General features: G+C 46.6%; 1 protein-coding gene across 2 annotated transcripts in view; it reads left to right on the forward strand.

Moving 5' to 3' along the window:
* Nucleotides 1-10,865, forward strand: part of FTCD (formimidoyltransferase cyclodeaminase) — a 29,350-nt gene extending 18,485 nt beyond the window's left edge. Inside the window, exons 11-14 of one of the 2 annotated variants that reach the window (XM_083154616.1) lie at nucleotides 28-71; nucleotides 9,175-9,313; nucleotides 9,874-9,969; nucleotides 10,708-10,865. In XM_083154616.1, the coding sequence (XP_083010742.1) occupies nucleotides 28-71; nucleotides 9,175-9,313; nucleotides 9,874-9,969; nucleotides 10,708-10,797 (369 nt within the window). In that variant the 3' untranslated portion in view covers nucleotides 10,798-10,865. Of the gene's footprint in view, nucleotides 1-27; nucleotides 72-8,126; nucleotides 8,175-9,174; nucleotides 9,314-9,873; nucleotides 9,970-10,707 lie in introns of those variants that run through there. The other variant, XM_083154617.1, reaches the window with a different exon arrangement.
* The last annotated feature ends 2,312 nt before the right edge of the window (nucleotides 10,866-13,177 follow it).

The following is a 13,177-nucleotide window of genomic DNA, read 5'->3' on the forward strand; positions in this document are numbered from 1 at the left end:
AATCCTCTATACATTGCTTGTTCTTAGGCTGCTCTGAAGCTTCCCAAGAACACAGAAGAGGAGATAAAGAAGTGAGTTTTCCTTTAATTTAATTCAGAATCCGCTTTATTGGCCAGGTACAGGTATACTAGGAATTTGATTTGGATTGCTGTTCACCAGCCAGTAGGTAACCGTTCAACAGTGACAGTACAGATATACATAACATACAGGCAGTGGCGGATTCAGGGGGGGGGCACCCGGGCACGTGCCCCCCCTGTCATTTAATTTGTCATTTAGCTGAGGACCAGGGCTTTCCAACAAGCCCAGCCCCGTGTCTCTAGCCCCCCGGGAACCAGAGATATCGCCTGGCAAAGCTGTAACGTTTTTTTCCCCATAGCATAATATGGGACCCGTCAATTCCGACCCCCACCCGGTTCCGACGGCTGCCAGTCCCCCCCCTGGCATCACAGAAGCTTGTGGTTGATCTCATTCCATTCGAAATCGCTGGGCCTTCAATATGATACCAGGCTGGTCCATATCAGTCCATCGGTTCCAGAGATATTGCGTGTAAACCGATTTTTTTATTGTTGAAATGTAATTTCATAGCTGTTCATGTTCTTTGAGGGCAGATTACTCTGGAACCAAACGTTCCAGTTTCACTGGACCAAAATCATTCAAAGCCCACTCAAAAGTTCTTCAATATGATACTTGTCTCATGTAAATGGGTTAGTTGGTTCCGAAGATATAGCCGGTTAAATTAGATAACTGGTTAAAGGGGGGGAGGGGTGGTTTTCTCTCCCCCACCAGGGCCGTAACTAGGGGGGGGCTGGGGGGTCACGCGCACCGGGCGCTGGAGGTGAGGGGCGCTGTGAGGTCCGGTGTATGTGGACGCTGTAGTGTAGCGGCGGGCATGTTACTTTGACTCCGTCGGAGTCCGTCCATCTCCTACTAGCGCGGCTGCAGGAAGCTCTGATGACTTCGAAAAGACTTGCCGGACGCTGATTGGCTGAATTCAGCCAATCAGCGTCCGGCAAGTCTTTTTGAAGTCATCAGCGCTTCCTGCAGCCGCGCTAGTAGGAGATGGACGGTGAGAGGACTGTGCGGGGAGGGGGGGGTCTCCGGCGCCAGGGACAAGGCGTCATTTGGTCGGTCCCCCCTGTCAGCTGCTAACTAAGCAGCGGGGAATAAACGCTGTGCGCATGCGCACAGCGTCTATTCCCGCAGCCAGGGGGCTGGGGGCATGGCTAGAGGCTCACAGAGCCTCTGGGTCATGCCCCCATAGCGGCAAAATGGGGGCGTGGCCTCGCGGGAGAGCAGCGATTATAGGCCACGCCCCAAATTAGGCCACGCCCCCCGGAAATTTCGGCGCGCCTCCGGCACGCAGCAGCATCACTAGGAGGGGGGGCACCAAAAGACTGCCTTGCCCCGGGCGCCGGAAACCCTAGTTTCGGCCCTGCCCCCACACACCAGAAAATGCAGGGACTGGGCTGGTGTAAAAGGGGCCAACCTGGGAATGCATTTTCTGGTGTGAAAGGGGTATTATTTCAAATAGCCAGGACCTGCAGTGCTCTGAATACAGCCAGGCTCTGCCACTGTCCTGGCGGCAGCTGTCCCCCATTTACTGCGAGCATGTATTCCCCTTTGGCAATGAGCATGTAATCCCACATGGCAACAAGCATGGAACCTCTGGCAATGAGCATGGAACCCTTGGCAATGAGCATGTAGATAAACAGCACTTATATAGCATAATTTTTAATAGGCATTATGGTGTTTGGCATAATACATAATGGACATAATGGCGTGTAACTTAATGTGTAATGGACATTATGGTGTAAATGTTCAATGCGCGCCTTTGGCGCACAATGTCCCTGTTTATAATTTTGGCTTAATCTGTGTGGCATTATGTGAATTTTGGCTCAATCCGTGTGGCATTATGTGAATTTTGGCTCAATCCGTGTGGCATTATGTGAATTTTGTCTCAATCCGTGTGGCATTATGTGAATTTTGTCTCAATCCGTGTGGCATTATGTGAATTTTGTCTCAATCCGTGTGGCATTATGTGAATTTTGTCTCAATCCGTGTGGCATTATGTGAATTTTGGCTCAATCCATGTGGCATTATGTGAATTTTGGCTCAATCCATGTGGCATTATGTGAATTTTGGCTCAATCCATTTGGCATTATGTGAATTTTGGCTCAATCCATTTGGCATTATGTGAATTTTGGCTCAATCCATTTGGCATTATGTGAATTTTGGCTTAATCCATTTGGCATTATGTGAATTTTGGCTCATTCCATTTGGCATCATGTGTAAGGGGCAAGTATAATGGGTCTAGTATTTTGTTGCATAATGTGTAGAAGTTGTATATGGTGTTGTACATTACACTCAAGGACACGCCCCCTGTTGAGTGGCCACGCCCCCATCCTTCACTTTTGTCGCCATGGTGGGCCTGCGTACTTTAAATCCCATTCCCACCCTCTCTCTGCCGCTCGCTTAGCATGTACACTGGCACCACTAACACTGCCCCTCCCCTACCTAAACCCTCTTTTATCATTGTGCCCCCCCTGTCATTTTATCCTGGATCCGCCCCTGCATACAGGCATACGCTAATACTGGGTATTATAGAGGCAGGGAACAGCTATTTGCTGGGCAGCATAGCACCTAGGCAGCTGTTTGTGGTGCCACTAGTCATTGCAACAGCCAGGCAGGTAACAATACACGCAGACAGTACAGTTATTACACAGGGAGCATATACCCACTGAGCAGCCCAGCGCCTAGGCAGCCAGTATAAAGGTGGCCATACACATGCAGATTTATCTTCAGATCTGGCTGGTTGGAACAAAAACATGGTTATGGATGAGAGCAAATGACAGTTGACCATTTGCTTGGAAATGCTGGAAAACTGCCAAACTGTCACTCATCCATAACCATGTTTTTGTTCCAACCAGCCAGATCTGAAGATAAATCTTTCTAGTGTATGGGCACCTTAACTCTTGCCAGTATTGCCGTGGTTCCCAAACTGTGTGCCGTGGCACCCTGGGGTGCCTCAGAGCACTTACAGGGGTGCCCTGGGTTGTTTATTGAGGACCAATTTAAATGAAGTTCAATGTAACAGGTATGGTAAACCGGAAAGGACGGCCAGTAACCCCTTTACCTTGCACTCTGGGAGGATCGGTGGCTTTCCTTCTTCGACTCGTGTTCTTAGGAACAGGACAAGAACCACACCAAGGGGACGGTGCAACGGAATTTATTTATGATTAAATAGGATACTGGAGATCGGGTAGCAAGCAGGGCTACCTATTGCATAGCTTACACTGAAAGGGATACACCATAATACAATAAGATTACAATAAGGCACGTCTGTGTGTGTGTGTGTGTATATATATATATATATATATATATATATATATATATATATATATATATATATATATATATATATACTGTCTCGATCTATAACCGAATATAATCACTTTTTGGGCTAAACAATTCTAATACCAATACAATCAATCAAGGTTATCACTTTGCAGCAATGTAAAATAATTAGCAATCCCATTAAATTATACTGGATTATTAAACTATATATATATATATATATATATATATATATATATATATATATATATATATATATATATATATATATATATATATATATATATATATATATATATATATATATATATACTGTCTCGATCTATAACCGAATATAATCACTTTTTGGGCTAAACAATTCTAATACCAATACAATCAATCAAGGTTATCACTTTGCAGCAATGTAAAATAATTAGCAATCCCATTAAATTATACTGGATTATTAAACTATCAGTTTCACAATGCAAGTTAACATCTCACAATAGTACTTTACTGTAAACTATGCTACTGGGTACCCAGTCCCTATTCTCAACACTGTCTCAAAGACAGACCTGTGCACAGGAATTTAGAGTTCGCTGGAGGCCCCTTGTAGTCACTGCACAGTAAACGTGAAAAGTAGAATGACAGTCCTCTTTGGTTATAATAAAAAGATAATGGCTTGGTCGGACAAATTCCCAATAGGAAAGAAAGTGCTGCAGAGTCTTTCACTGCACAGGCATTAGGCATTATAGCCGCAATTTCTAGTTGATATCGCTAGGTGGTGCTGTCTCTACACTACACTAGGCCCTGAGATTGGAAGTGCAGTCCATATACTATACTCCACACGCAGGGGAAGGGTTCAGTGTGGCTTAGAAGAGGGACCAGAGTCCGGTCTTGCTATAGACTTACAGTGGGGTTGGACATATGCTGGCATACACTTCTTGTGGGGTCCCCTGATATCCTGTGGTCACTCTGTCCCTCCTGTGCCCCCACACTGGCCTGTAGGCGCCTCCTGTGCTAATGCTGTGCTCTTGGGGTGTCTTGCGCTGATTATGCTGGGGGGGGTCAGACGGGTCTCCTATTAGGGTCATGGGGTCAGGTAGCTGTATGCTACTTACCCTCCTAGGTCACTGGTGGGCTCACTCTGTGTCAGCCACGAGTCTGCTCCATCCTGCTGGTTTCCACTTTCTTCTGCTGCTTAATGCCGGGTGCCGGGGCACTTAGCTGTGCGATGCTGCAATCTGCTGGTGTCTCTCTTCAGAGCCGCTCCTGTGCCAGCTCCTCTCTGTGCTCCTGCACGCTGCCTCCTGTCGGGTCCTGACCCCGCAGCTCCACGTGGTCTCACTGAGGTACAGCAGCGCGTGGTCCTCACTGCCGCCTGCTGTGTCTCTTTGCCGCACGCTGGCTCCCTCGCGCTGGGTCTCTCTCCAGTGGCTGAGCTGTCAAGCACCGCAGGTGTCGGCCCGCTGCTGGGGGTATGTACCGGGCGCTTCCTCTGGCGCCACTCACACTGGGAGGCTAGCGACAATTCAACTTTCTCTCCCTTCTGTCCGTTCATGTGCTGCAACCTCTGACACGGTCACCTCCTCGCTTCTCCTCCTCGGTCATTCACCCTACTGGGCTGTCAATCCTTTCCGGGAGCTCTTCTTCGCGCCCCTTTTGGTAAACTGGATAATTAACCCCTTTGGGTCTTGCTGTTTGTCGGCTCCATAATGTTATGGTTGCTTAGCAACCCTTCTGGCAATGTCCTCCCTCGGGACACTGCAAGGCTGGTGTCCTTATGAAACTGGGTACCCTCAGGCTGGGTAGATAAAGGAGGCACTTCTAACTCTGGGGTGTCACCAATGCTTGTGGCTTCTAATCATAAAATGTGTAGACAAACAAAAGCTAATCCCGTCCCTCACCACCTAACTGAACCTAAGGAGACATATAAATAATGGTGTAATGGTTAGCATTACTGCCTCACAGCGCTGAGGTCATGGGTTCTATCCTCACCATGTGTTATATGTACGGGGCAGTACGGATGGTGTGATGGTTAGCATTACTGCCTCACAGCGCTGAGGTCATGGGTTCTATCCCCACCATGTGTTATATATACGGGGCAGTACGGACGGTGTAATGGTTAGCATTACTGCCTCACAGCGCTGAGGTCATGGGTTCTATCCCCACCATGTGTTATATATACGGGGCAGTACAGATTATGTAATGGTTAGCATTACTGCCTCACAGCACTGAGGTCATGGGTTCTATCCCCACCATGTGTTATATATACAGGGCAGCACGGACGGTGTAATGGTTAGCATTACTGCCTCACAGCACTGAGGTCATGGGTTCTATCCCCACCATGTGTTATATATACGGGGCAGTACGGACGGTGTAATGGTTACATTACTGCCTCACAGCGCTGAGATCATGGGTTCTATTCCCACCATGTGTTATATATACGGGGCAGTACGGATGGTGTAATGGTTAGCATTACTGCCTCACAGCGCTGAGGTCATGGGTTCTATTCCCACCATGTGTTATATATACGGGGCAGTACGGATGGTGTAATGGTTAGCATTACTGCCTCACAGCGCTGAGGTCATGGGTTCTATCCCCACCATGTGTTATATATACACGGGCAGTACGGATGGTGTAATGGTTAGCATTACTGCCTCACAGCGCTGAGGTCATGGGTTCTATTCCCACCATGGCCCTAACTGCAGCGTTTGTATATACTCCCCTTGCTTGCATGGGTTTACTCCGGGTACTCCGGTTTCCTCCCACAATCCAAAAATATACGGTAGGTTAATTGACTTCCAACAAAATTAAAGCATGTGCGTGTACATGTGGTAGAGAATATAGATTGTAAGCTCCACTGGGGCAGGGACTGATGTGAGTGTTCAAATATTCTCTGTAAAGCGCTGGAATATATGTGTGCTACTTTATATAAGAAACTGTTAATAATACATATACACACAATTTATTTAATAATAAAAAAAAAAAATTTCGGTACTTATGTAATATCTGGGCTCCCGTTTTTCTTATGAGACCGCGTCCCCTCGCGGGGCTCGCTGCGCTCGCCACGCTTCAGGCACGGTGGCTCGCTGCGCTCGCCACACTATATAAAATCAACTCCATGCGTAGTTGGATAGTAGGGGTATGAAAAAATGGGGTGCATTTAACACGGGAGCCCAGATAATACATAAGTACCAAAATTTCTAAAGTACTCCATAATAAACTTTTGGCCTAGGGGGTGCCACAAAAAAAATTCTGATACTCGAGGGTGTTGTGATTAAAAAAACTTTAGGAACCACTGCAGTATAGGATAAGCAGTTGGCCACAAGGAGGCACCCTTTCTTAAGGCCCATACACACTGGAGCAACTTTGAGCTGAAAGTCTCTCAAAACAGCAGTGTGTATGGCCCGGCGGTGAGCGCTGCTGTGCGTTCCCGCAACATCACCTGGAAAGCCGTTCATCTGCTGGTTATTCCAGCAGATTAATAAGGATACAAATGAATTGGAAAAGGTACAGAGAAGGGCGACTAAGCTAGTAAAAGGTCTCGAATCACTAGAATACAAGAATAGTTTAACCAAGCTGAATGTTTTCACAGGAGAAACACAAGTTGAGAGGTGATATGATAGGTATGTTCAAATACAGTATTGGGAATCATATGGAACTGGGAGATTTGCTCACTAACAGGCCTATACTGAGGCTCGAAGAAAATAAATTCCGTACTGAATTAAGAGGATTCTTCACCATTACAGCAGTAACATTCTGAAACTCATTGCTGGTGGGGGGTGGTTACAGCAACTACTGTTAATGAATGTAAATCTAAAAAAGAGGATACATTTTAGCCACTAAGGGAATCCTATAGATGACTTATTCAAGTCAGTGCAGGTTGAGTATCCCTTATCCGAAATGCTCAGGACCACGAGCATTTCAGATAAGGGATTTTTCCGGTTTTTGGAATATATGTTTTAACATACTTACCTGGTCCCCTGGTTATGCCCCGATTGTTCCACAGTGGCCTTATGGATCCTCTTCAGGGGTTCATTGCACGAGTTTGCGGGCGAGCCGGTGACGTCACCCCTGCGCACTCACGCAATGCTTCCCTGGTACCGGAGATGCCACTGAAAAGGATCCTGAAGCCCGCTGTGGATGCCAGGGGACGTGGTAAGTATGAAAAAAAGGGCAGGGGAAAAAAAAAATTCTGAATCTGCGGTTTTGTAATATTTTGGTTTTTCAATATACTGATCAGGGATACTCAAGCTGCAGTTACAAGTCAGTTACTATGCTGCTATGTGAACACCAGACTGAACATATACATGAAAAAAAGTTGGTGGTCCCAGTTTTGGGGAGGGCCTCTGGCGTTGGCGCTGACCATTTCCAGTCTCCTTCGCAGATTAGTGACAGCCTCGGACCTACTCGTATTTGCTCAGGTGGAGAGGTCCCTTCGATGATTCGGGATTTGTGATGCATTCGCAAATTTATTTTTCTTTCTGTCTGGGCGGCGGATTTCTACTCTCGGTCCACTGTAACCTCTCAGATTAGCAATCCATGCTGAAGTGTTTATATAGTGCCACAAGGGTTCCGCAGTGCTTAACACACAAAAATTAGCAAAAATAACATACAGATACTGTACATGGTAAATAAAGACAGTTGCTTTGGTACCGGATACTGAAGCCGTTATTAGGTTTGCCTATATCTATCTTATCTATCTATCTTATCTATCTTATCTATCTTATCTATCTATCTATCTATCTATCTATCTATCTATCGCCCTGCTCATGAGATCTTGCGTTCTATAGGTGATGGGCAGACAGTGACACAGAAGGGGAAGAAGTGAGCATAAACGGGTGAGGATGAGAGATGGCTGGGTTTAATGAGGAAGTGGGCATCCTGTTGAATGGTAGACTTGGGAAATTGCTGCTGAAAGTTGCGGTCTGCTCATTGCTGATGGTGGTAACTGCAGACTTTGTGGTAAATTTACTAAGATTACGGTTTGAAGATCAGATTCTATTTTCTAGAAGGTGCTAAATAAGTATTAGAATATAATTGATTGCTATGGGCAACATCCCATCTTCAATAGAACTCCCATCTCATACCTTCCAACTGTCCCAATATTTAAAAAACGGTCCTGCTGTCCCTCCCGCTGGCAACAGCCCATGCGAGCGCGGCATCTCTTCAGTGCAGGGAGGGAGCCGGGGGCTGCCCAGTTGCTAGGGGAGTGCTGGGCAAGCCCCCAATAATGCTAATAACAAGGGCTGCAGTGCTGGGCTACTCCCCCTCTACCCAAGGCCCTGCCTGCCTCTTAGCCCTGCCAAGACGCCCCTTAGCCCTGCCAAGACGCCCCTTAGCCCTGCCAAGACGCCCCTTAGCCCTGCCAAGACGCCCCTTAGCCCTGCCAAGACGCCCCTTAGCCACGCCCTCTTTTAGGTCCAGCTGTGCCTTAGGAGTGGCAGGTCCCGATTTCACAATTGCAAATGTTGGGAGGTATGCCATCTTAGTAAATTTACCCCTGAGTATTTAAGAAAGTTTGTTGCTAGTACTGGACCAGCCTCCTGTTGGCTTTGCTGCAGCCGTGGTTCTGCCTCTAGTCATGGCCCTGCCGTCCTTCAGAGCCGTGAGCTGTGTAATTCTGTGTATTCACCAGTGGTGGCTCCAGAGGGCGGCCTTAAGCAAAGTTTAAAAATTCAAATCGGGTAGCCACACCCACTGGCCATTCAGTTTGGAATGGCAGTTGGTGTCTCCCCTATTTGAATTTTGAACTGTGCTGCAGTCCCTCTGGAGCCGCCACTGGTATTCACTGATGCCCTTGTCTGAGCCAGTTCTGTGTCCTGTGTCCTCTCCCCATAGACGTTCTGCAGCCCTACAGGATGGTCTGAAGGAGGCAGTGACTGTGCCGCTGAGTCTGGCTGAGAAAATCAACACTTTGTGGGAGCCTCTGCAGGATCTGGGTGATGTTTGCAACCCTGCGTGTAGATCTGACCTGCAGGTACTGGCCGCGCTCCCTACAGTGTTACTCACTTTTTCTGGTTTTGAAGACTTTGTATATTGACATCTGCATAGTGACCTTTTTCTAATGCTGAGCAGTCGCCATGTGTTATAGATCTGATTGCAGCCAATAACTTCCACTCAACTGCATGACCAAAATGTCGAGTTTGGTCACATTATCAATACTTTTCATATACAGTACAATATATAGAATGGCTGTAGGTGTTGTAGAACTTGATCATTTGTGCTTAAGGCGTACCTACCCGCTTTATCAAAATATCTGGGAGACTCAAGTTTTTTTGGTTAGTAACTAAAACCAATGAAAGAGTGGACCCCACCATGTATGGAAGGGTGGGTGGAATATTAGGACACAAATCTTTCTCAAACCCGGTCCTTGTGGGACACATACGGATGACCAGCTGACGGGATGCCATCACTCAGAGAGAGGAGGGGCTGGGGGCACCCAACTACTGTGCTTCCCCAGTCATGCCAAATCTCTGGTCGATTTTTTTTTTTTTGTGTCCAGCGAATCATAGTCCCACATTTTACCTTTTTCATCAGGTGGCTGCTAAAGCTTTAGAAACTGGAGTATTTGGAGCCTATTTTAATGTTCTGATCAACCTCCGAGAGATAACGGATGAAGAGTTTAAAAGCCAGGTAAGTGCAGCATGATCGATCTACAACAGAGGTAGCGGCAGGGCCAAGTTTAGTTGGGTTAGGGGCCCCTACCAATAAAAATCATGCTCTCAAACCTACAAGCCTTGCCTCCTATCAGTGGCAGAGCTTGTTGGGTTGTGGGCCTAAGTTCAAAAATATAGTGGCGTTTTTTACCTATGGGCTGCAGCCACCACTGTCTCAGTCACATTGAAGCCAGAGCAGTCTCACAGACTGCATCTGGCTACACTTTAGGCAGTCAGTGACTTCCTATTGGAAGTTCGACCTGCCAGTCACTCAAGGTTGTCCCATTGGGAGGTGTTCCCTCCCTCCGGGATGCCTCTCTGTGCGCAAATGTGTGGCACCCCCCAAAACGGGGCAGAAAGGGGGCGCATTGCGGCAACCCCCCTCCTCCTCCAAAAGGGTAAGAGCCGCCACTGAATTTATGCCACCCCTCCTCCAACCCAAGTTCACAATATGCAACACAACAGTGGCAGGGGGAGGCAGACTGGGTGACAGGGGGAGACAGTGGGTGACTGGTAAAAAGACACTGTCCTGTGCAGTGCGGATAACGGGGCATGTACCTTGGCAGGGGGGTAGCAGACCGCAACATTGATATTATTGTAGGTCTAGAAGATGTCTGGATGCGGTGTGCATTCTTTGGGGTAAAATGTGCTATTTGTAGACCGATTTAAGGTGTGTGTGTATGCATATAATATAATGTCATTTTTTTTTTTTCAGACTCATACGAAAATTTCCCAGCTGTTAGATGAGGCAAAACGTTGTGCGCAATTTGTGCTACAAATCAGGGATCTAAATGAAACTGAGTAATCTACGGCCCATATATGATTGCACCTTCTGCTCCTTGTTTGTCCGTAAATAAACCTGTGTCAGACCAACACGTGTCCACGGATATTCTTGGGAGGGTTTGGAATTAACCCTTAGCAGGAGCACTGACTATAGGATACATAAGCTCACAACTACGTTACATTTCGGTTTAATTTAGAAGACCAATTGTTTCCAAACTGGATGCGGCAAGGTACTTGGGTAGGTGCCCAATTTGGGGGGCCAGAACTACTGAACGTTAAGTTATTGTCAATTTGATTGGCAGCTACCAGCACAGGTTTTGCCTATCCTAAAACACAACCACTCATGCTAGAGGAGGCCGCTAATTATCAGTTACGCCACTGCTAGCTGTAGGTAGGTTTACCCAGTAACACCAGTCTATCTCTATCTATTGTTCCCAAACTTACTTTACGGCACCGTGATTCAAGAATCAGCATCCTTTTTTAGCATTTCAGGAAATTCATTATTAATCTAAGTAATTAGTGCCTACTTGCCAATGTTAGGCTCAGTTATGTGATGGTGTACAGCTTTGCTTCTGATTGTTTACATATTTTATGATTGGCAGCCAATATCACTGATTTTGTCTCTCACTTGGGCCATAAGTTTAATTTGGTTCTGGACCACCAATCTGAGGCACCCCTCCAAGAGCTTTGAGACACCCCAAGTTTGGGAACAACTTCTGTAGGAAATCTATTTTTTTTTCTTCTTTGCAAAACAAAATATCTTCTCAAGGTCTTTGAACAAGGAAACAATAGAAAAAGGATTTGAAGATATATATGATGGTGTGACCCCAATATTGTACTTATAGAAGAGCAGTACCCCACAGAGGGACTGAGCGGGAAATGGATAGAAACAAGATGGCTAGTATAACAAAAAGAATATTAAATTAGATTAAATCAAATAACATTTATTCAGTAGTACAGCATGTAGTTGATCTTCAGTTATGCATTTACATCTTTCACAGTGTGCCACAGACGCGTTTCGTCCTTCAGGACTTCATCAGGGGCAATGAATGTATCTAATATGATAGTATGAATAGTGCAGAAATAAACTGCTATTCCTTTATTTTGTGCAGTAATATGCTGCAGTAGAACAGGTACCTGTGGCATAACTAGATTTTTATAGGCCCCATAGAAAAAGTCTGTAAGGGCCCCAATGTTAAAATATGTATATAGCACACGTTACTTTGACAGTTCAAGTGGGCCCCTTAGCAGCTGCACTCTCTGCACCATGGGTCTTCAAACTGTGGCCCTCCAGATGTTGCGAAACTACAAATCCCAGCATGCCTTGCACACAGTTTTAACACTCCCTTATAGCAAAACTGTGGCAAGGCATGCTGGTATTTTTAGTTTCACAACATCTGGAGGGCCACAGTTTGAAGACCCATGCTCTGCACCTATGGTAGTTCTGCTCTTTGATATACAGGTATGTACAATAAGAACACGGGAGCAAAATAAATGACCAATACATAAATGTATATTTAAGTAGCAATATCAAGCTCTACTCCCTTCTGCTCAAAACTGCAAATTGTGTCCTAAAACCTCAGGGCTGCCATCTCCATGCTGGAAGTAGGCATAATGCGGGGAGCTGACACACTCTTTCGGTAGTCTGGGATCGCCGCTGAAATGCAGGACTCTCCTGGAAACTTTTTCAGAGTTGACCAGCATTATGTATGCGCTATATAAAAAAAAAAAGTAAATAAATCCTAAATAATTTATAGGGACATGATTATAAGACTAGGTGATTCATCGCGCCCTACGGGCGCTCTTCACACCGGCGTAAGGGGCTACGCCCCTTAATTTGTGAACATTTGTATTGTGAGAAATATGGTTAGAATTGTATGAAAGATGCCCTGTATTGCAGCTTCTGGCAGTGGGTGAGGGTCCAGCGTGGCAGCACAGGAGTACCGGACGGTGGCCCTGAGTCAGTGTCTCCTCCTACTGGGTGGGAGTTAGGGTGCATGAGAGCAGGAGGCTGGGATATGAGGCATGATAGGGGTATGTGGGCAACACAGCGTCAGCGATTACCCAGTGGTGGAAGTTACGGTTCAGGAGAGCAGGAAGCTGGGTAGTGATAGGGGTGTGTGGGCATACGGGGGACTAAAGAGGGTGGTGGACACTGTGCAGCTTCTGCCAGTGGGTGAGGGTCCAGCGTGGCAGCACAGAAATACAGGAGTCAGTGTCTCCTCCGACTGGGTGGGAGTTAGAGTGCATGAGAGCAGGAGGCTGGGCGGTAAAGCATGATAGGGGAATGTGGGCAACACAGGGTGAGCGGGTCTCCACTGGCGGAAGTTACGGGGCAGGAGAACAGGAGGCAGGGCAGTGTCCTCCCACATTGATGGCAAAAGTATTCAACATCGGCCATA

The sequence above is a fragment of the Crinia signifera genome, chromosome 7, assembly GCF_055691185.1.
Source record: "Crinia signifera chromosome 7, ASM5569118v1, whole genome shotgun sequence".
Taxonomy (NCBI): Eukaryota; Metazoa; Chordata; class Amphibia; order Anura; family Myobatrachidae; genus Crinia; species Crinia signifera.